Source organism: Dermacentor albipictus, chromosome 7, assembly GCF_038994185.2.
Source record: "Dermacentor albipictus isolate Rhodes 1998 colony chromosome 7, USDA_Dalb.pri_finalv2, whole genome shotgun sequence".
Classification (NCBI taxonomy): domain Eukaryota; kingdom Metazoa; phylum Arthropoda; class Arachnida; order Ixodida; family Ixodidae; genus Dermacentor; species Dermacentor albipictus.
Genome location: NC_091827.1, coordinates 55,040,092 through 55,063,655, shown reverse-complemented (window position 1 = coordinate 55,063,655; position 23,564 = coordinate 55,040,092). Strand labels below are relative to the sequence as shown.

Sequence of the window (23,564 nt, the reverse complement as noted above, 5' to 3'; positions counted from 1 at the left end):
TACGGAAGACAGCGACTATTATTAGCTGACATGAAGTAACCTAATGATTTTAGCTCATCGAAGCATTGCCGCTTTGTCGCAACGGTGTCGCGTGCGCAACTATGTGAGGGCAGCTTTGTGCTTAAGTGACGCATGTTAGTGCAACAGCGATAGAGAATCTCCCCTAAAGCAACTTGGTGATCCTACTGACGCAGTTCAACTCAGAGTGGCCTAGCTTGTTTACCGAATTGGTTGCCTGTCTGCATTTCAAAGCAAACTAAATAACAAAAACAAAAGAAACGGAGATGAATGAGGCAATTGGTGATGTGGAGTTTGCATGAACTTCCTGCTTGACATACGTTGCACGGCGATGCATACATTCTTATAGCCAGTGCGAGATTCGCAAATAATATGTTTTGAGTTGTGCAGCAATAATGATAGAGCAGGAATTCCGCAAGCGACAGACAAACAATGAGAACCATCGAAGGCCAATACAGAGATTACATGTGCGGCTGGATGCCAGTCTCCCGCTGAAAGACACTTTGACCTTCTTTCCAGTGAATATAAACGTTCTGCGCATATTTATGCAAACAATGTGGCGCTAAAGGGCAATACGTGATGAATACACTGCTGTCAGCACGTTTTATTGCAAGATAATCATGCGTAATATTTCATAGCGAAGCGTGGCTTTATACAATGCAATATATAGCCACTCCCACTCATCGCTTATCCACGCTAATGCTCCGAGGGTGCTGCAACCTGTAGCTAAATCTCTCGGCGAACGCGTTCCGTGTGATTAAAAAAGAAAATGTTATTCTACGTAAAAACGGTCCCAAAACATTTAACGTGGCGAATTGAAAAGAACACATAAAAGTCACACTGATTTATACTTACTCACACGTTTACTGCAAAGCTGACGCCACATTGCGAAAAAAAAAATTTACCTGTTTTTAAGAAGGCTATTCCACGGAAGTTTTCTTTACCCGTAGCGCCCAAGTTGTCACAATGTGCACTCGTATGTCCGCATTTGCTGGCTCTATGTGTTTACCCCGATACTTACAATGCACAGAAGAAGACGCGCAGCGGAGGCATATGAAGGAGCGTGAACCAGAAAGTCCTTTCGGCTCGAGGACGCGGGAGATACAAATATGGTTCAAGAACACGCAAAACCAGGTCACTGTCTTCCATAGAGCGGACGAAAACACCTCGAGTGACACACGTGCCCCGCCAGCTCTCGCAGATATCGGCACGTTGAAGTGGGTCTTTATCGGACGCTGCGAGAGATACACGTTTCATGCGAGTGTGTAAGCGGCAGAATGAAAATAACTAGTTTACAAAACACACCGGTACAAAACACGTAACTGATAAAACAAAATAAGCGGCAGAATTTTGCCTGTCGGCTTGGGGTTTTTGGTATCTGCGTAAACTCGCGTCATGTTCCACCTACGCTCGTTACGTATGTGCATGCAGGTGAATACGCTTGCGTATGTTTCGTCTTTCTCTTTACCGAAGTAGGATATTTCGAGTGTCAGTTCCGGTTTCTCGTGTTTGGTTACTCTGTTGGGGAGTAAGAAAGGGAATAAGATAACGCTAGGGTGCAGCTCTTGGGTAATATTCTAGGTTGGTAATGTCAATCGAATGCTCTACACTAATTATTCATGTTCGTGTTTGAATAGAAACGATTGGTATTTTAGGATTTTCAAAACTAACAAAATATTTCGCAAAACCTGAAGAATAAAGTCTGTTCACGGTTAATCATATGCTAAACAAACTATCCCAAGCTACCAGTAGTGAGCCAACGACAGACGCTATCGAAACCATTCACACAATATAAGGTTGTGCAGGCTTTGTTTTTGGTTTCACTCTGGAAGCTTACGTGACAAGCTGTGGTTGTTAGGCGTGGTCTGTAATTTAGTACGTTCGGTAGCGTAGTGATCTAGCCGGTTTATTTCTTTTTTTTTGCGCTAGAACATGTGATGCTTTCTTTTTCTGATGCTTCTGCAGCGCACAAATCCTTCAACAGCTTCTTTTTTTCCCAATACTGCTGACGTTTTTCCGTCGCCATTTTTTTCTAACATTCCTGGAGCGGCCATTTTCTTTCTTCGAAAGCTTGTGTGGAAGCAGGCTCTAAAGTTATTGAAATGCTACTCTTGCAGTTTTTTTTTTCATATGACAATTAGTGATCCTGTCTTGCAAACACATGCTTTGTTCCTGGTACATAGTTTGCATTTTTCGCCCTACTCGTAAATGCCTGTGGGAAATCTACGCTTCTCTCTTTGAATATTTGATATTCAATTCCATATTCGATGGTAACCATTGGTATTCGGTCCGCATTTGAAAGATCGATTTTTGTCATCCTCTTGTAGGAAAGGTAAACAGAACGACGTCCGGATTGCTACTACGCGCTGTGAAAGGGGAACGCATGGAAGAAAGCACGCGAGATAAATGGAGGTGGTTGCACGCATGCACGCACAGGAGAAAACACAATCCAAGTCTATCAACGGTGGAAGTGAGCTGCTGACAGCAGATAATGCAATAATGACTTAGTTACTTTCTGCGCCATCAACGGGCATTGCTATGGTCTAACATTAATTGCTTCCGAACATGGAACAGAGTCCAGCGAGGTTAATACTGACGGGGTCGGTTCCTCAGTCGTACTAGTTCTTCAATTGAATCGTGAAGCGCTTGTGTTTTCCCCTGCTTCAGAAACATAACAGCGCGAATTTGGGCGAGGACACAAACCGAAGAGCAACGACAAGTGCGCTCTTTGTCGCCTCTTCATTTTATATCAACGTCTGAAATAGCACCGTGCCATTTCGAATAATGCGAATCATACTAGGAGCATCCTTTAGGTTACTGTGGGTCCTTCTTGATTTATAAGATACATATACTTGCTTGTAGTATTACAACCACTTTTATGTATCTATGTGCAAACTCTGACGTGCTGTTAGTATATGCGCTTCGCTTTACTTGGCGCTACAGCGTTGGCAGTGATGTTATGTCATCAATGCACGAGTGTGAATGCACTCGCGAGCTTTCACTTTTTTTTCGCTTACTGTGATGATGAAAGTCGGACGCAACATATTCAATGATTTCCTCGCGACACTACTCATCAGGCGAAACACTGACGGTTGCTGCAATTCGAAAAGACAGAAAAGACTTGCTAAAGGCCTCTGCGAGCCTTAGCCGACCAAGCAGGGCAGCATCGCATCGGTAGAGTGTAGATGCGGTCACACTGAGCGCATCTGCGGTCAGTGGATGCGGTCACTGAGCGCACTGAGAACTGAGCGTGTCACACACATAGAACGTCATCTCTCGTGCGAACACTCGGATTCCGGCTGCGGCACGTACCCTTAAACACATTTCTTTTTCGCAGTGACGAGGGTAAAAGCGCCAAACTATATCGTTGTTACCGACCTCTTGCGGTGATGACACTTGTACAGGTACAGAAGTAGATGGACTTACTCCGTACGATGCCCTCCTGTGCTCCGACTTGGCACTCGAGATGATATGACGTTGAAGCAGTTATCTGAATGAGAGTTCATCGGCTACTCGGGTGTCTTTTCAGGACTCGCGAAGTTGTGACATCCCACCAACTAGATAAAAAGGCCATTAACCGCGGTGTCAACAGAGGAGAAACATCAGATTAGACGGAAAGAAAAGAAACTTGATACACGTACTGCAGAGTGTTCTTGCTTTTTTTTTTGCTTGTGCTATCCTGTATATTGTACACGCATAATTGAAGGAAACCAGCTAAAGCATGCTGCCTAAGCGCATATGTTCCTGCTTCTAGTTTGTGCCAGAACGCAAGTGCTTTCATTGTGACGATGACATCGGCAAGGACGCTTTTTTGTTGCGTAGCAATTCATAAGAAGCTATGAAACTGTCTCTTTGACCTTGTCATCTTGAAATTTTTGACTCTCTGTGTTATTACAAAATTACGGAGCTGCACTTGGCAGCATCCCATAGAAAGGTCACATTTTAGTTGCAACACGACACCTAAAGGAGATTGCAACTATTTTTTTCTAGTGATACGCGGCGCCCTCGGAACCTAAAAACTGCTTCTTTTCGCAGAGCAGGTTATCCCTCCCCATACCCTGGACGGCGCGCGAATTTCCTCATGCGCTAACAGTTCGCAGCACCTGCAAATTGCCTATAGTTTCGGACGACGCATTTTCGCGCCTGAAGAGCTCGCACCCACATCCTTAGCTCTTTCCGACCTTCCAGCGATATAAACGGGCGAGTGCTGCTCGTTGAGGTATCCCAGCGGTGAGGTCACGGTTAATTTATCCTGTACTGGCAGCTCTCCGAGATGGTCGCACCGAATTTGCGGTGAAGCGACTCCAAATTACGCGGCATCAAGTCCACAATAGACTCAAATAGCGAAAACATCCAACTTATGCAACTAGAAACGACGAGGATTACACGTTGCCGGATATTCCAGTGTCTTACGATAACTGCAGGTCACACCACGATAACTCGAGGTAACAAGGGTGATGTAGTAAGTGTGTTGTGGATGAAATTGTGGTATTTGAGCCTTGATATGAGCTTTATTATGATTCTTTATTACATTTGATTTAGAGCACTTATTATTTTATTCATCTTCCCCAGTACACTAAATCTCCACGCTTGGAGTGTCGCCTGACACCGGCCAAAACTCCGAGAGCAAGTGGGGCTATACTAATACAGGTACAACGAAATTCCGAAGACCCTCCTAAGCTTCAACAAGGCAATCCCTAACCAGAATAGGAATTGGTCGCCGTGGTGCAGTATTCAGCCACTCCCTGCCATATGACTCCTTCGACTAACCAGTGGCCCTCAGTCCCCAGCAGCTGCGGGGCAACTGGCAAAGGCAGTGGTCAGGCCTGTAATGCAGCAAAGGGTGCTAAGAATCTCTGGACTTGGACAGGCCGCCAATTGAAACTTACACTTGCAACGTTTAATACCTGAACGAGCCTCCCGAGTGAAGCTAGCCTAGCAGGACTCTTTGAGGAACTATCAGTCATTGTTTGGGATATCACAGGCCTTAGTGAGGTTAGAAGAACTGACGAGGCTTATGCAGGGCTGACAAATGCCCACGTTTTCTGTTATAGAGGACTACAACATAAGAAGCCATTCGAAGTAGGATTCCTAATCCATAAGGACATAGAGGGCAACACTGAAGAATTATAAAGCGTTATTGAGAGGGCAGCAGTAGTCGTATTAAAACTGAATAAGAGGTATAGAATGAAGGTAGTACAAACCTACGCTCCAATATCCAGTCACTATGATGAGAAAGAGAACAGTTCCATGATGATGTTGAATTAGCGATGCGAAAAGTTCAAATTCATTAAACTGTACACATGGACGACTTCAATACAAAAGTGGGGTAAAGCAGGCTGGAGAACAACACATTGGCAACTCCTGTGTGGATTCGAGGAACACTGAAGAGAGTCGTTGGTAGAATTCGCGGTCAGAAATAAACTGCGAATAATGAACAACTTGTTCAGGAAGCGTTGGAACAAAAATGGACCTGGAAAAGTCTTAATGTCGAAACAAGAAATGAAATTGACTTCATGTTTTCCGCTGATCCCAGCATAGTACATGATGTATAAGTGATAGGTAGGGTAAAGTGCATTGACCACAGGTTAGTGAGGGCAACGATTCACCTCAAGTTGAAGAGAGAAAGAGTAAAATTGGTCAAGAAGAAACAGGTCAACCTAGAAGTAGTAAGGGTAAAAGCAAATTCAGGCTGGTACTTGCAAACAAATACGCAGCCTTAGATCATGGAGATGAAGATTACATAGAGATAATGAATGAAACCGTAACTTGGCTTGCTTCATAGGAAGCAATTTAAGTCGGAGGCAAGGAACCAAGGCAACCAATGTTCATTGATTGTATGCCTTGGTCTGATGGCGTGTCGGTTTCCTGCTCGGGGATAAGGGCGGGTGTATTTTTTGATCTCGTTAAAATAGGGGTCGTGTCTGAACGGATCAGTAGTCAAACGCCAAAGAGGAGTAATTAACTACGGCTTTCGCAGTTGAGCACCTATACAAGGGCTCAAAAGACCTAAAAGCATGCCGTAAGAGCGGTGAAAGAGGTCGATAGCTGTACTCGAGGAACAATAAGAGCTCTCAATATCAAATTTTGCACACATTTTGGGAAAATCATGGCATATGCACTTGAGAGGTTAAGTGGCCGTGGTTCAGGAATGATATTTGATATATATTCTTTTGAAAATGTGTTCGAAAGCGCTAATGTCTGGGCACCGTTTAAAAGAGGAGAGCCAAATGCAACCATTGTTAAAGTGCATGGTTTAATTTCAGGCCGTTAAAATTCCCATTGGAAGTGCACGAAACTGCTTCGCTGTAAATCGGTCTGGGATTCTTCAAGATTGGCCAAGTATTCTATCTTTTTCATTGTTTATGAAACATTTCATTAGTGACTGCGAAATGTATCTGTGCCACTTTGAGGCCACTTGATTTAATTTAACCATGAATTTTAAAGCACAAGCAACGACAGTAACTTTCAGTAGGCTGGAAAGCGAGTAAGGGTTTCGGATTAGGGGTTAGAGTACCAATGCTTTGAATCTTGGCGAAGAAGTCGCAAGCAACCTTGATCATTAGACGCGTTTCTAAGTAAAATATAAAGTGTAGCTGGAGCGCCTATGACAGGCATTCTCAAGTCATATACCGCAAATTACCGCAATCAGTGAAAAATAAAGTATAGAATCCGTACATGCTACAAGTGCCAACATACGAGGGCAAAGCATAAAGAATAACAAAAAAGTAACGCAAGCCAAGAAAAGGACAACGATCACTGTATTCTTACATGTTCTTCAAATATAAGGGCCGCAAGGTAGCACTGTGAAACAATCAAAGTGCGTAGGTAGATTTTGCATTGTTTTAAGAAATCAAAGTGAAGTTCTGCAGTTTACGTGATGGAGGAACGGGTGAAGGGCCATCTACGAATATGTGAAATGAAAATATTTGAAGGAAGAACGGAAGTGTAGTCAATGGATACAGATGAATGGGCACGTGAATAGGTTACTAAAATTATGCCATTATCATGTGAATAAATAGGTCGCAGAGAATAGTGCAGCCGCTACTACGTGCAAGACTTCAAGTGTTCAAGAGACAGAATAAATACCTTTAATCTCAGCCTAAATATGTACCTTTACTAGAACCTCTCAGCTGCGAAGGTGCAGAAAACCATTTTCACAGTACTTTTGTCTCCTAAAGACTACAGTACTGCTCGGTAATACTAAATTACTCCTTGCATACTGCAGTATGCGCCATATATGCCGATGAGTTGAACACACGTACCTTGGGGACTAAGACACAACTTGGTAAGTGACTGTGCCACTAACGTTGAGCCGTCTGCGACACAGGCGAGACGTTCACATTTTCCACGAAGCTATGACAGGGTCGCACTGCGGTAAGCAATATAACTGATAAGGAACTGCGGCAGAGTGCCTTCACCTGGCACTCTGCCATAACTTTTCTTGTAACTTTTTTTGTTGCCCTTTCAATATTGCGTCAGCTGTTACACGCCAATAAATGAATTGTAAGAGACACTTGTTCAATTTGCCTATCTTGCGGTAAGTCGTACCAGAGGAAAACTGGGTAATAGGACGCAGAGGGCGAGAAGCAGACACAACGAAGCGCTTATCTATGCTATCATTGCTTTATTGTTTCTCCGATCCTTTTATGCAAAACAAAACGCACGCGCAACGACAAGAGAGAGAGAGAGAAGGCCCTTTATTTGCACCCGTCAGAGAGTATGGGTGATCGGGGTGAGACGCAGCTCCCCTTTTCACCGTCTGCCTCCCCCCTAGACGTCGGCCGGAATCAGTTGGCTTCCGGCGGTGGCCTGGGCTTGACTGATGACTTGTTTTTGGGCTTGTTCTTCCTGGCTACGGAGGGAGGATTCCAGCGACTCTTTGTTCCCATGCAGGCCAATTAGTGCTGGGCATGCCCAGAGCATGCGATTTAATGTAGCTATGCCTTCACAGCTTTTGCTTTTGGAAGAGAGCACCTCTGGATGCCATTTATGTAGGATATACGTGTTTTGGAAGGTACCCGTCTGCAGTTTTTGCGAGATTAGTTCGTCCTTCTTTGCGAGAGATCTATGGGGGGAGGGAAGGTCCTCCTGCCCATTCTATAGTGTTCTACAAGTTCTCTGTTTGTAGTTAAGTTTCGCTTTTTGGACAGACAGTAGTCTGCCTACGCTGGGGCCCGGTGTGTGTCCTTGGGCGACCTCGCTGGCTATCTCGTTCCCTGTGAGTCCACAATGGGCGGGCGCCCTTATTATTCTATTTAGGTCGTTCGGTACGTTCTCCTTGCCTCCTTGTAGAATTTTGCCGGTCTCTTTTGACACCTTGCCGGTGTCATAGGCTTTGATTTCAGTTTAGGATCGGTGATAATTATTCTAGTTGATGGGTTTGTGATTGCCAGCGCAATCGCCGCCATTTCTGCGTCCTCTGGTGAAGAGTGCCTCACGCTACAGCTCGAGATTTGCTCGTCTTTGACGCTTACTGCTACTGCGGCGTATTGCCCTTCTGGGTACTCTGCCGCATCGGTGTACACTACCCCTTGTTTTTGGAGGAGGGTGTTTGGAGTCTTTGGACTCTGCTTCTCCTGCATCCCTCGTTGTGTATGGGCTGCATGTTTCTTCGGATGGGGGGTATTCTTAACCTGTTGGTAATTTCATTGGGGATGGCGGTTATCTCCTGTCGCGATTCTGGGCTCTGGTAGCACAGTTTCCTAAGGATGGATCTGCCCGTTTTGCTGCCAGTTAGTCTGACATATTGTGCCATGAGCTTCGCCTCGCACATTTCCTCTAGGGTGTTTGACATTCCTAGGTTCAGGCTCGTCTGGGTTGAAATCCACGGTGGTAAACCTAGGGCGGTTTCGACACATTTCCTGTTGAGGATGTCTACCTTGTCTCTCTCTGCTTTAGTTGTCTTTAAGTACGGGATAGCATAGGTGATCCGGCTAATGATTAAAGAGTGGACAAGCCTAAGCACGTTCGACTCTTTCAGTCCCACGTTTTTGATTGCTATCTTCCTGAAAAGCCTGCATGTTTGGTTGGTCGACGAAAAAAAAAAAAAAAGCTCGATGAATGTAAAATGTGTGTTATCAGTGGCAGTGACAGCTTGCTTGGACATTCACAACGGCAAGTTAAATATTTGGCAAAGTCTTTCCATAATCATGAAATCAAGGGAGAAGCAATGGCAGCAATAAAAATGTACTCGAGGCTATTCCTGCTGCGCGCATCAACAGCGCTCCAGAGGCTACCAGGTGTCATAGGTGTATCAGGTGTCATAGAGTCCGTAGGGGGTGAACCGGCGTTCTTATTGCATGGCGCTTTCTAAACGAACGAAAACGCAATGCCAAACAAACGGCTGTGCCGGGGAGGGTGCAAGAACACTAGCGCAAAGCAATTTAACACCTTGCGTGGACTCGGCGGGCATACCCATGACATATCGCTCTTTGTATCACTTTTATAGTCGCACCGTAAAGCATCTGTTAGTTGCCGTCCCGAGTACCCAACCGTCCACCGAGATGGTGTGCGGAAAAGAATAAGTAGAGGAGTGCAGAGATACCGATATAAGGGCGGAAGGGCACATTGGATACATACACTATTGAACGTGGAAAGAATACTCCAAGGAGGCCGTCTATTGTATTATAATGTGAGTGTCATATTCACACCAGAACGAAATTAAAGCTAAAGAAGCTTTTTGAATTGGATAACATATCGGAAACCTTATATCTCTGTTATTTAGAGTGACGTCACGTTTCTGTGAAAGGCGAACTTCTGTTCCATTTATGAGCAAATATACACATTCTACATTGCTACGTGTCCAACGTCCAAATGAGACGGAGGCGTTAGTAAAAGCTGGCCGCTTTTAAGTTAAAGCCTTCAAGTTCTCGGTGTCTTAATTAAGGATGTTCGAATATCCGAAGCATCCGAATATCAATTAGAATAGGGTCCTATACGATTCGTTTTTCGTGTCGAATATTCAGTATTCATGAATGTGAATATTTTTCTAACACTTTTTAAAGAGTTTGAATGTTAAACACACTGAAATAAACATCAAATTGTAGCCATAGTACGGTAAATTTTCACCCCCAGACCATAGTATAGATATAAAACATTAGATATTGCGTATTAGTGCAGGCTACGCGACTTAGGTTGCCGTACTTCAGTGCCTGGTGTTAACAGCGCAAAACGTAGACGGGACCCGAGAAGAAAATACGACCCCACAGGCTCAGCGCCTGTGGGGTCGTATTTTCGTCTCGGGTCCCGTCTACGTTTTGCGCTGTTGACACTAGGATGTAAAACTAACAAGCCCAAGCTGCTATTCTGGCGAAATACTTTACTCGCTGTAAAGCGATCATTTGCACTCTCTCAAGAGCCCTGTGTGCGCGAAGAAACTGCATGTTTTATTCTAACGCGCCATTGTTCTTTTAATTAAACAACGCTTCATAGCTTACTGTGTAATGAAATAACCTTAATAACCTTAACAATATGGGGATGTGAACATATCTTTTATATTAATTGGTTGGTTAGTTTGGCTCTAATGGCACACAGGCAACTAAGGCCATGCTGCACCAGACACAAGACAAAATGAAACGCAACGTTAGAGCAGGTAAACCTGCATTACAATATAGTTGGTGGAAATAACCAGTATTTTCTGAAAAGTCACACAGGCTAGCAAATAGGACTAGGGGGTCATCTGCTAGTACTAGGGCAGGGTGTAATGGAGTGTGTAAATTATACAGGCTGTGTAAAAACCTCTTAACCTTTTATATTAACTGTTGTAACGGCTATTCATTTTTTGAAAAGTACGCGACATTCGATACAATTTGATTAGATTATGACACTATTCGATGAGTATTTCATTAAGTCTAGAAAAATCAGTATTCACACACCCCTAGTCGTAGTGCTTCCTCGCCAGCCAAACTTCGCCGAATTCTTCGACATCAAGGTAACTGATTAATTCGTTAATACCTGCTGAAACACGTTACATGGTACATTTCAAGTAATACAAATAGTTTCAGCAGTGCAAATAGCACATCACCTTTAGAACTAAGCCCCACAGGCCACAATATACGGCTGTATACGTCCCAGAGGATATTGAGCAAATACGCGTCCGTAACAGACAAGCTAACATAACACAGACAGCTTTTGTGGTTTGTTTATCTATAGCAGCAATGCTATTTAGCGTTCATGTTTCGCACGAGGCTTATAGAAAAAATATTGTCACGTGTCTTCAAAGAGGGCTCGCCACGTTTAATGCAGACAGCTGGCCCCTGAAAAACATGGCGGTAGAATCTGCAGTAGTGGGCACAGTGCAAGAGAAGATCCAAGAGGAAGAAAAAGGAAGAAGCGCGTGTGCTAGCCCCGCCCGCTAGAAAGCCAGGTCCCACCGCCGTGTTTTTCGAGAGCCAGCTGTCTGCTTTAAACGTCGCGAGTCCTCTTTGAAGACACGTGACAAAGTGGTGGAGGTGCGGGGTAATATATTCACACGACAAAACAAAAAAAACATATTTCCTCACAGAGGGGCGTATTCCCACGACCTCACCCAAAATTGACAAAAAAGCAGTCTGTCGCATGGCGGCGGTTACAAACTAGGACGTATCCGAATCGTGTGCTCTTGCACATCATATATCCGTATATATATATATCAAACGGACAAATGCAACACATGAATTCAGAGCCACTCCGGAGCATATATTATGGGGATGCCGAGGAATATGTAAAGGTAACAAAAACGCGTCCTCTAGCAACAGCCTTCGCACGCGCTGGGAGGCCGCACTGCTCAGCCCGCCCTCGAGGATCAACTATGGGCCGTCCAGCGGGCCGCGGATGCCTCCAAAGCCCACTAACTCCTGGCGGTCACTTAGGCGCGACCTTTGGCCCTCCCCACCAACTCGCAGGGCACACAATAAAGTAATTTCCTCCTCCTCCTGACGGTTATGTCACTTCTAAAGCCTCCGCACGAGCTCGTAGTCTATAGCCAGTTGTTCGTGGCAACAATAATCTGCAGAATTGATTTGCCACTCAAGTGTTTCTTAATTATGAGCAATGGTGATCTTGTTTTGCTTTCTAAAGCTTATTTTCAAACTTCATTCCATCAACAACGCTTCTGAAGCTTTTTCAGCCATTTGCCTCATCTTCTTTGCTTGTAAAACTCATTTTACTTCTTCACTGTGCCATGTATATGCACTATCCCGATGAAAATAAACGCTAGCAGCGGAGCGCGTGGCCGAAGCATAACGGAATGTATAGTGCGCGCCGTCCAGTCATCAGCAGTGACATGCCCGCACGTCTGGTTTGATCGCGCTTTGCGACATGCGCCCCCTAAACTGTGACACTTTTTATTTCTGCGCTGCTCCTCTTTAATTTGGAAACGAGAGAAGGTGACGGTGCAGTAATGATGACAGAACAAATTGTAGTAAAGTTTGCGCTCAACAATACGAAGGCAGTAGACTGTTTTTGCCAAGTCAAATGGCTCCTAACACGCACAACGGCGGTTATACTCTTACGAAAAATAAACCACTGCAAATCCATGCTGATATCGTATTCAGCTCGCGGCGCGCCCAAACTGTCCACCAATTTGAATGCCTGGGTTTAACATTCTTAAGCCGAAATGCCTTGAGACCATCACGGGGATTATTTCAAAGGAACATTAGCACAAATCAGAAATACCATCAGTGATTCAAGACATCCAGTTGCTGAACATCGGAAACTTATTCTTTATTATTATTAGGTAATGCAGACGTATTGAAACATATAGCTTAATGTTTATTCCCATATGAATTACTGCCAATATTAGTAGGTTGCATATACATAGCTGCAATTGGATTAGGATCTTTGTTTGGAAAAAAAAAAAACAGATATGCGTAATGCATTCATAACATAGCGCTCATTCAACATACGCCAGCCGCATTCGTAAATGAGCGTGATCACTTTGCTGGAGACTCGTAATAGTTGCGCGATTGTTTATTTTAGTGTGTTAGCATTTAGGGTACTTTGCGCATTTACCGGGGGCCAGCCGTCTATAGCTCTGTTTATATCTTTATATTGTCACGTGGTGGCGACGTTCAAGAACACAATAGCAATTCTGTGAAAGACAAAACTAACATTTATTGGGCGAACCCGTGCCAACAAAAACAGGCTACACTTACAGCACAACGATAGCGGTGAACACGATCGGCGATCGTCGAAAATCTGATCAATGGGTCATGTGCGTCGGCTTTTATACATCAATCGTCGAACGTTCCAGGCTAATCGCTGGGATCCGCATGTCTTCCACAAAGTTCTACATTATTCGCGTTGCGCATACATGCAATCAGATTACACAAGGTTCGGTGACAGGCAGCGGATGGAACCATCGATACATTCCAGAAACTTCCCATACATGCAGGCGTGTCCTGCGCTGCGTGATAACATCTGTGCAGCGGTGAAACGCGGTCACCCGAGAAAGATACACATGCACACGTGTCAATATATATATATATATATATATATATATATATATATATATATATATTAGTCATATAATGAGAAGCCAACAAACACTGACACCAAGTACAACATAGGGGAAATTGCATGTGCTTATTAAATGAAATAAAGTAATGATAAATTAATGGAAATTAAAGTGGATGAAAAAACAACTTGCCGCAGGTGGGAACCGAACCCACAACCTTCGCATGTCGCGTGCGATGCTCTACCAATTGAGCTACCGCGGCGGCGTTCCCCATCCACTTTCTAGGGTATTTATGTGTACTAGTAGAACCCTGGGAGTGTTAGCCAGCGCCCCCACTCACAGACCTTGGCGGCAGACGTGGAACGTCTTTTTTGCCGCAGGCGTCACGAGAACGTGATCTTTTCGGGTGAAGGCAACTGGTCAATAAACCCACATATGCTACCTGAAGGCATCAATGTTGCCGGATTCGAGACCCTGGTTATGTAATAAACCAGAAGAAAGGGGGTTAACCGAGGGACCCGATATTTATTAGTCATATAATGAGAAGCCAACAAACACTGACACCAAGTACAACATAGGGGAAATTGCATGTGCTTAATAAATGAAATAAAGTAATGATAAATTATTGGAAATTAAAGTGGATGAAAAAACAACTTGCCGCAGGTGGGAACCGAACCCACAACCTTCGCATGTCGCGTGCGATGCTCTACCAATTGAGCTACCGCGGCGGCGTTTCCCCATCCACTTTCTAGGGTATTTATGTGTACTAGTAGAACCCTGGGAGTGTTAGCCAGCGCCCCCAATCACAGACCTTGGCGGCAGACGTGGAACGTCTTTTTTGCCGCAGGCGTCACGAGAACGTGATCTTTTCGGGTGAAGGCAACTGGTCAATAAACCCACATATGCTACCTGAAGGCATCAATGTTGCCGGATTCGAGACCCTGGTTATGTAATAAACCAGAAGAAAGGGGGTTAACCGAGGGACCCGATATTTATTAGTCATATAATGAGAAGCCAACAAACACTGACACCAAGTACAACATAGGGGAAATTGCATGTGCTTAATAAATGAAATAAAGTAATGATAAATTAATGGAAATTAAAGTGGATGAAAAAACAACTTGCCGCAGGTGGGAACCGAACCCACAACCTTCGCATGTCGCGTGCGATGCTCTACCAATTGAGCTACCGCGGCGGCGTTTCCCCATCCACTTTCTAGGGTATTTATGTGTACTAGTAGAACCCTGGGAGTGTTAGCCAGCGCCCCCACTCACAGACCTTGGCGGCAGACGTGGAACGTCTTTTTTGCCGCAGGCGTCACGAGAACGTGATCTTTTCGGGTGAAGGCAACTGGTCAATAAACCCACATATGCTACCTGAAGGCATCAATGTTGCCGGATTCGAGACCCTGGTTATGTAATAAACCAGAAGAAAGGGGGTTAACCGAGGGACCCGATATTTATTAGTCATATAATGAGAAGCCAACAAACACTGACATCAAGTACAACATAGGGGAAATTGCATGTGCTTAATAAATGAAATAAAGTAATGATAAATTAATGGAACTTAAAGTGGATGAAAAAACAACTTGCCGCAGGTGGGAACCGAACCCACAACCTTCGCATGTCGCGTGCGATGCTCTACCAATTGAGCTACCGCGGCGGCGTTTCCCCATCCACTTTCTAGGGTATTTATGTGTACTAGTAGAACCCTGGGAGTGTTAGCCAGCGCCCCCACTCACAGACCTTGGCGGCAGACGTGGAACGTCTTTTTTGCCGCAGGCGTCACGAGAACGTGATCTTTTCGGGTGAAGGCAACTGGTCAATAAACCCACATATGCTACCTGAAGGCATCAATGTTGCCGGATTCGAGACCCTGGTTATGTAATAAACCAGAAGAAAGGGGGTTAACCGAGGGACCCGATATTTATTAGTCATATAATGAGAAGCCAACAAACACTGACACCAAGTACAACATAGGGGAAATTGCATGTGCTTAATAAATGAAATAAAGTAATGATAAATTAATGGAAATTAAAGTGGATGAAAAAACAACTTGCCGCAGGTGGGAACCGAAACCACAACCTTTATTACATACCCTGGTTTATTAGACCAAGAAACTTTATCGAGACCCTGGTTTATTACATAACCAGGGTCTCGAATCCGGCAACATTGATGCCTTCAGGTAGCATATGTGGGTTTATTGACCAGTTGCCTTCACCCGAAAAGATCACGTTCTCGTGACGCCTGCGGCAAAAAAGACGTTCCACGTCTGCCGCCAAGGTCTGTGAGTGGGGGCGCTGGCTAACACTCCCAGGGTTCTACTAGTACACATAAATACCCTAGAAAGTGGATGGGGAAACGCCGCCGCGGTAGCTCAATTGGTAGAGCATCGCACGCGACATGCGAAGGTTGTGGGTTCGGTTCCCACCTGCGGCAAGTTGTTTTTTCATCCACTTTAATTTCCATTAATTTATCATTACTTTATTTCATTTATTAAGCACATGCAATTTCCCCTATGTTGTACTTGGTGTCAGTGTTTGTTGGCTTCTCATTATATGACTAATAAATATCGGGTCCCTCGGTTAACCCCCTTTCTTCTGGTTTATTACATAACCAGGGTCTCGAATCCGGCAACATTGATGCCTTCAGGTAGCATATGTGGGTTTATTGACCAGTTGCCTTCACCCGAAAAGATCACGTTCTCGTGACGCCTGCGGCAAAAAAGACGTTCCACGTCTGCCGCCAAGGTCTGTGAGTGGGGGCGCTGGCTAACACTCCCAGGGTTCTACTAGTACACATAAATACCCTAGAAAGTGGATGGGGAAACGCCGCCGCGGTAGCTCAATTGGTAGAGCATCGCACGCGACATGCGAAGGTTGTGGGTTCGGTTCCCACCTGCGGCAAGTTGTTTTTTCATCCACTTTAATTTCCATTAATTTATCATTACTTTATTTCATTTATTAAGCACATGCAATTTCCCCTATGTTGTACTTGGTGTCAGTGTTTGTTGGCTTCTCATTATATGACTAATAAATATCGGGTCCCTCAGTTAACCCCCTTTCTTCTGGTTTATATATATATATATATATATATATATATATATATATATATATATATATATATATTATAATACAATATATAATAATTTAACAGTGCTTATATTATATAAGCACTGTTAACGTACTTCGTCGTTTTCATTTGTACATAGCCATCATCCTCTTCCCTGTTCTTCGACTTCTTCGCGCGTGAGCTGGGGTGTTGCCTTTCTTGGAATAAACAGTGCTGGACAACTTATGTATATACATACACATTGACACTAGCCATGTCTGATGTAGTAATCTAACTCGTTGCCTGCGTGTTTTTCCTGTTCATACCTTCCTTAGCGCTCTATGTATATTGTGGCATTTCCGTTTATTCTTGGCCATACCCTCCTTCCTTTGGCGTAATTTGTACTCTATAAGCGATCTCTAACGAATTACAGAAGTAGGAATGACACGACATAATAGCTGTCTGGGCGTTTATTTATTCACCATATATAAATTCAGGAGTCTTGTCGCTTTCGTTTGATCTCGTGAAGTACGTTCAGAAGAACTCCGGGAAGGGTACCTAGCCACATTTCTCGGACTGTCTCCGAGAAAGACGCAACCAATATGGAAGCGGCGCCGTTGAGGAAATTGCTGCTGCCTGTCAAGGTCAGCGAAACGCCGGTCAGCTCAGAGGGCGCCACTGTTCCGGCTGAAACAAGGTTGACGTCTGTGCTGTTCTCCATGTGTTCAGTAAAAAACTCCACGCTCATCCTGGCGTAGCGAATGGTTGTCACCAGGGTCCCGTTGCGTCCGTTGCACATACTCCAGTTGATGGTATTTGAGAGGGGTGTGCAATGTAGCTCAAACTGCAAGAATTCAGTGTCCGGGTTAAGCATTTATATTTCCAGAACTCTGTATGTACTGGAGCAATGAGTTCAGTCTTTATATTTCCTACGGTTTGCATGATATCGGATGAATTGTTAAACGCCAAGCCGCCCATATGTTTGTTCTCCTAAACAATGCATTGCCGGGTTCTAAAAACCACTCTCACGAAATACCCGGCAGAACGTTTCAGACTTAAGCACATTGTGATTTATATCTTGCCACAACAAAACATAACCTTCATCATCCGCCTATGTTTGGGCCGACTATACCAAGAAGGCCTATGCCATCGATCTCCAGTTACCCCTTTCTCACGCTAGCTGATTACAAGTTATGCCTTAAAATAACACCTGAAAATGAAAAAAAATTAGAACCACAAACACAACAAAACTAAAACAAATAACACGAAAGTCGTGCTGATTTGGTGAAATATAGCCGTGTTCATCACCAACAGAGTATTTTGTGCGTTTCGCTCACGTCAGGTTGCGCATGAAGGAGGTTTTATGGCAATGCGGCCTGCGACCCACCGTGGTGACTTAGCGGCTATCGCGCGGCGCTATTAAGCACGAGATGGTTGGTACCATTGCTGGCCGCAGCGGCAGCATTTTGAAGGGGGTGATATGAAAGAACGCATGTGTGCTTAGATTTTAGCCCTCGTCTATGTACTCCAGAAGGTGAAACTTATTCTGAAGTTCAACACTATGACGCGCCTCCTATTCATTACGTTGATTTTTTATTTATTTATTTATTTATTTATTTATTTATTTATTTATTTATTTATTATACATACTTTCAAGGCACTGAGGCACTACAGAAAGGAGTGGTACATAACAAAGCAATGTAATGTGCAGACAATGGTATGCAGGCAACGTTATGCGATAGCGTGGTAGACTGCTGTTTTGAGTGAAGATACATCTGTGATCTGAATGATGGAAGCAGTAAGGTGGTTCCAGTCGATACTTTCGCACGAGAAACACTAGGAATATTATTACGGCCTTTGCTTCAACAGAGCTGGACACCTGAATGGTTCATTAGTCCAATGGGAGAAGAATATATGTTCATAAACACACAAGAAGGGCACACATTGGGCTTCTCGGCAAGAGTATTAACCTCAAGAAAGATGACATATAGGGAACAGCTCGCAGCCGCGACAACAGGTCAGAAACGATAAATACCAGTGTCATGTCGTCATTTCCTTTGCAGTATGACTGAACGGGTCCCAAAATTTCGCATTGCTCAAGGCCCCTGAGCGTCATGGTTGTCAGGGTTACTCCAGGTACCCAGTCTGACTCGCGATTCAGAGTTTCAGAATATTCGGCCGGTAGCTTCTTGACTAATTCGTTAACTGCCTCGAAGACTTTGGTTCCTCTTTCACACGCAGCTTCTGAAAAAAAGGGCATTTTCATTTTGATGCGATTGAAAGGGTTTGTTCAAGCGAATGAAATCCTGTTGACAGTCAGATCGAAATAAATGAACGCCGATTTGTAACTTCATTGAACAACATACCAGCCTTGTACATCTCACAAATACTTTTAGTTCAAACATGAAGTTTTGTTTCCACTTATGTTTACTAACCTAAATTTCAGGGCAAAATGTGGTAAATAAACGAAGGGGACCCATTATAGAAACATTTTTGGGGTCCTATAACGCAAAACTATTCCAACCTGTTTTTATTCCAATCTCCTGACGTCAAATTTATATAACCGCTGATGCAAGCATTGGATGGTGACCTGCAGCATTGTGACAACATTGCCTACCTGGAACGGTTTTTGTTATCTCATTGGCTGACGAGAGGCGAGGAGTGCACTCAAGTGGAGAGGGTTTCGATGTGCCGAGTCAACGCAGCCGAAAATCAATAACCGGATGAGGGGCCTGGTGTCGGTGTCTGTGATTGGGCCGGTTTCCCTTACTTAGCTTACTGTGTATGGTCGAAAATCTGGGTAGCGTGCAACGCAAGGCTAATAATGCCGCAAAAATTGACCCTCAGCAATGAAGAGTTGGCGGAGTGATGATGTATACGTACCTAAAGAGTTCGATAGCGTTATACTGCCATGCAAAGAACTTAATTATACGGAAATAAATCCATGCTCCCCGGCAAGTGCTGGTGGCCAGTGCCGGAGCGATCGGATGGCACCCATCTTCTATTCCTTTCAGGACAGGGCAGTATACGGCAATTCCGAAAAAAAATCAGTTTTTTTCGGCATATATTAACGCGTACACGTCACTTTGACGCGGTGAGTTTTCGCGGTCTTGCGACGTCGTGTGACGGATAGGCGAAGTACAAACGTTTAGCCAAATAGCGGATGCATGATGGCAAAAGGCGTCGAATAAGGAATAATTGTTTTTAGTTTGTTCAGTCTATTCGTGCATAATTAGTGTGTACACGTCATATCAAGTGCCGACGCGGTTTTTGTGACGTTGTGTGACAGGCAGGCGAAGAGGGGGGGGGGAGGAGTGGCCCGAAAACTTTTTGACCAACCCTGCAGGGCTGATTGCAGAATGGGAATAGAAACGTTTTGGAATAGCTTTACTTTACAGCGCACTTGGTTAGCTGTTTTTTCTACCGTGGCAGACGAATAAGGACAGAAAGAGCAAATGAGAGAAGCCAACCAACCAAAAAAAATTCTTGTTATGCACACGACGTAAAGCAGGTAACGAAGTTTACTGTCGTTCGCGCACCTTCAACGTTTTAAACTCACCTGTTGACCTTCCGAGATACAGGGCTGTCAGCGCTGCAAGCACCGCTGTATAATGTGGAGCTGCCATGAATGCTGCACTGTTCTGCAAGCACGTTTACGTCTTTAAGTGACCATTTTCAGTAGAAAAAATTTTGTCAGTACGCAAAAAATTTAAACGTCGTCGAGTCTGTTAGCGTTAACTAGATACGGTCGACAGAAAGAGACCAATGCATACTTGGCGTGGCCAAGCTTTAGAAAGCGGCAATGTGTTACATTTGTGAAAGCTTCGCGCAGAATATTTAGTCACAGCACAAAATACGTAGTATGCGACGGCGAATGCAAGTGAAAGTTGGTGTTTTGTGGCGTCAACTGGGCTGGTTTACTGTAACAATTCTACTCCGATTCTAGTACTACTTCTACTGTAACAATTCTACTCCAATTTTACTGAGAGGCATTCAAATATCTGAAATATTGAATACAAATTTAATGATACTCTCAGTTCTATTTGTACTTGATTGTAGAATTAACCAATTTAAATTAGCGAATATTTGTTTGCGTTCAAACACAATGTATGATAAGACATATGGGAGCCCCAAGGATGAGCGATGGATGCAAGTGTTCGGAACTATTCTTCTGCAGCAGAGGCCCGAATTTTCGGCCAAGCACACGGGGCAGATAACTTATGCTCAATATTTAAAAAAATGCCCACTTTACACTAGCCTACGTGTACCAATTTGTTGTCTCGAATTAGGCAATACGGTTGATTATTTTGCTAGTGTCAAGAGATTTCCATCCGTTTAACAAAGTGCGTGTTGCTTTAGCAATACAATTCTCTCCGTCAACAAACACAGCAATCTATGTGCACATGATCGCGTGCCTTCTTTGATTTCTGTAAATAAGGTGGCACGCCAGATGACAAAGCAGTCGCTTCTCACGCGCAACGTTCTTGGTTGAACCGACACGCATTTGCGAGTGGCATTACATGACAGAATAAAGCAGCGTAAAAAGTTAATTTTTACTAAACAGGCTTCGTCACCAAATTTTTATTTCACTTTGCGAAGAAATGATAACATATCTCACATTCTATTCAATATTGGGTAGTAAGTTTTCCAAAATGTTCATTTTATTTTCCGCTCGGAAATTTTTCTATCGAACGCTCCTGTTTTGAGAGCGTGATCAGTGACCAAGCGGTGCACCACATGACTCTGAACGGTCGGTGATTATAAGTAGATAAACCCATCGAAAAAATTCAGGGAATATAGTCATTCTGGCGGGTAAGCTAAGTGAACGCGAGACAAATTTATTGGAAGGTTCCGTATCATTTTGGGCACGCTTCGTTCGGCATCAGTTTGGCTCACGAGGGCTTTGTATTCCATGCAAAACGGGCGAGAAATACACTAATCAAGCTTGTTTACGTTGGGAGCATGAAATCTTGAAGATAAGAACCATTGACATTGAATGGTGCGATCTAGGCTATTCCGGACTCTACTGAAATAAAATGAATGCACTCGGAAGCACACTAATAACAATTTGGAGCTCCGGTTGCAGCGGTCTCAACTGACAGCATCTATCAATTCTTAGAAGAGAACAGTGAATGATCTAGAAAGAAGAGTGTGATTAAAAGTGAACAATTGGCCAATTTAATTTTGTCGCCATTTTTTTCGAGAGAACGTTCAGACAAAACGCCGCCATAACACCACGCACCGTCTTTCCTCATGCTCAATCTAGGCGTTACGGAACAAACATCTCTTAAATCTTGCGCAGTACGCAGGCGCACACAAGAAAGAATAGGTAATCGTGGTTCTCACTGCTCTCCTCCTGTCTTTGATCCTTTAAAGAGAGTAACGTAATAACATGTATCATTCGAAGGCACAGCGCTGCATATACTTAGACAATATGCAACTCACCTGGCTGCGACTCCCTGCGTTATTTGCGCCCGGCGCGTTCTTAAGATCCGCGCCCTTTCGTAAACCAGCTGGCTCGCTGCGAATACCAGTTTCTCCCATTGCGCTGCTTTATATACGCCTTGATGAGACCCCAGTGTCCAACCCACTATTTCGGAGGGAACACGGCGTTTTAGCCAACTCATTCTATGCACACGTGCCGAAGCAATAAACAAACCACTATAAGAAAAGACCTTTCATTTTTTTTTGTAATTGCACATTCTTCTTAGGCACCAAAACAGAAGAAGCGTCTAGAGCCTAACAAGGACGATGCACTCGGAGCTGTTGCCACAATTTACTTGTCTCTCTGGGGAACACGACGCTCACTATAATTACCCGACTCCAAGGCTGCCGGTGTGGGCGCCATTCCAGAAGATGCAACTGCGGAATAGCGCACTGTACAGCAACACGGATGGATCTCTATGAACATTGAAATTCCTAGAAGTATGCACTTGTATTAGTTTTTCACTGTTAAAGTGCGTCATTAATGCGCGTTAAGCGATTTACCGGTGCAGTAAGACAGCGGCCGTTTCTGACTTGAAAGGCGTATTAATACAGGAGTTATGCCTTTTTTTTAGTGAGCGTGCTTTAATATACTTTCAACTGGGTAGCCTAATTATACAATGTCAAAGGAGTTACCTTCATTACTAATAAGTTATATGAATATGGCTAATTTAGGCATCATAGCAGTGCGGGACACGCGAAAGTACACAAACAAAGAACAAAACAAAATGAAATAAAGCTGCCTGCGATATCTAGGAATAGTTTGCGATTCCGCAATTAATAACTTTTGGCTCTGGATTACTTTCGTTAAAAGTATTATTCCGAATCAAGGTATACATAAACAGCGCCTAGTACGGTTGCCGCCAACTTTTCCGAACTAAGTTCGTCCCGCCAGAACAACGTTTTCATTCAGTGCACGCTACAGACGGAATTATAAGTACTAATTGTTAGAAGCGTGCATTATTCTATTTTTTTTCTATTGTTCTCGTGTTCTATAGTCGCATATCCACCCGCCGCGGTTGCCTAGCGGCTATGGTGTTGGGCTGCTGAGCACGAGGTCGCGGGATCGAATCCCGGCCACGGCGGTCGCATTTCGATGAGGGCAAATGAGAACACAACCGTGTACTTACATTTAGGTGCACGTTAAAGAACCCTAGGTGGTCCAAATTTCCGGAGGCCTCCACTATGGCGTGCCTCATAATCAGAAAGGGGTTTTGGCAGTTAAAATCCCATAACTTTAATATTCGCCTGTCCATGTGACCAAAAATATTTTATGCGAAGCATATTACGAGGGCTCAACCCAGCTCCTCAGGCGCGGCGGTGTCGCCATGAAACCACGTGACACCGTGACGCCACCACAGAGGAGAAGTGGCTTTGGCTCAACTCTTGCAAGACGGGCTGGGTGGGAATCGAACCAGGGTCTCCGGAGTGTGGGACGGAGACGCTACCACTGAGCCACGAGTACGATGCTTCAAAGCGGTACAAAAGCGCCTCTAGTGAATGCGGTGTTGCCTTAGAAATGAGCTGTTTCTAAGGCTCAGGCGTGCGGCTTGCTCAGGCGCACATTTCGTTGC

At 44.2% G+C, this 23,564-nt stretch overlaps 3 protein-coding genes across 10 annotated transcripts in view; 1 reads left to right on the top strand and 2 right to left on the bottom strand.

Moving 5' to 3' along the window:
- The window catches only part of LOC135906793 (monocarboxylate transporter 3-like), a 33,717-nt gene extending 26,324 nt beyond the window's left edge, over window positions 1-7,393 (bottom strand). The window contains exons 1-3 of one of the 7 annotated variants that reach the window (XM_065438385.1): window positions 7,284-7,393; window positions 3,397-3,508; window positions 1,040-1,253 (exon numbers count right to left, since the gene is read on the bottom strand). The gene's annotated coding sequence lies outside the window, so the exon portion shown is untranslated. Of the gene's footprint in view, window positions 1-923; window positions 1,254-3,396; window positions 3,576-4,720; window positions 5,397-7,283 lie in introns of those variants that run through there. The other 6 variants (XM_070522235.1, XM_065438387.2, XM_070522236.1 and 3 more) reach the window with 6 other exon arrangements.
- LOC135906758 (uncharacterized) overlaps window positions 1-23,564 on the top strand; it is a 308,457-nt gene that overhangs the window by 214,897 nt on the left and 69,996 nt on the right. The window lies entirely within an intron of this gene.
- Window positions 17,000-22,085, bottom strand: LOC135906822 (uncharacterized). Its single transcript, XM_065438417.1, has 4 exons — window positions 21,952-22,085; window positions 20,066-20,147; window positions 18,542-18,750; window positions 17,000-17,350 (listed from the first exon to the last, which is right to left on the bottom strand). The coding sequence occupies exons 1-4, from the start codon at window positions 22,048-22,050 to the stop codon at window positions 17,000-17,002; spliced, it is 741 nt and encodes a 246-aa protein (XP_065294489.1). The 5' UTR covers window positions 22,051-22,085.

Coding starts and splice junctions, on each gene's coding strand:
- LOC135906822 (XM_065438417.1), bottom strand. CDS start 22,050: ATGGGAGAAACTGGTATTCGCAGCGAGCCAGCTGGTTTACGAAAGGGC. Junction 20,148..21,951: donor ACGCAGGGAGTCGCAGCCAG/GTGAGTTGCATA, acceptor ACGTGCTTGCAG/AACAGTGCAGCATTCATGGC. Junction 17,351..18,541: donor GAAATGACGACATGACACTG/GTATTTATCGTT, acceptor GAATTCTTGCAG/TTTGAGCTACATTGCACACC.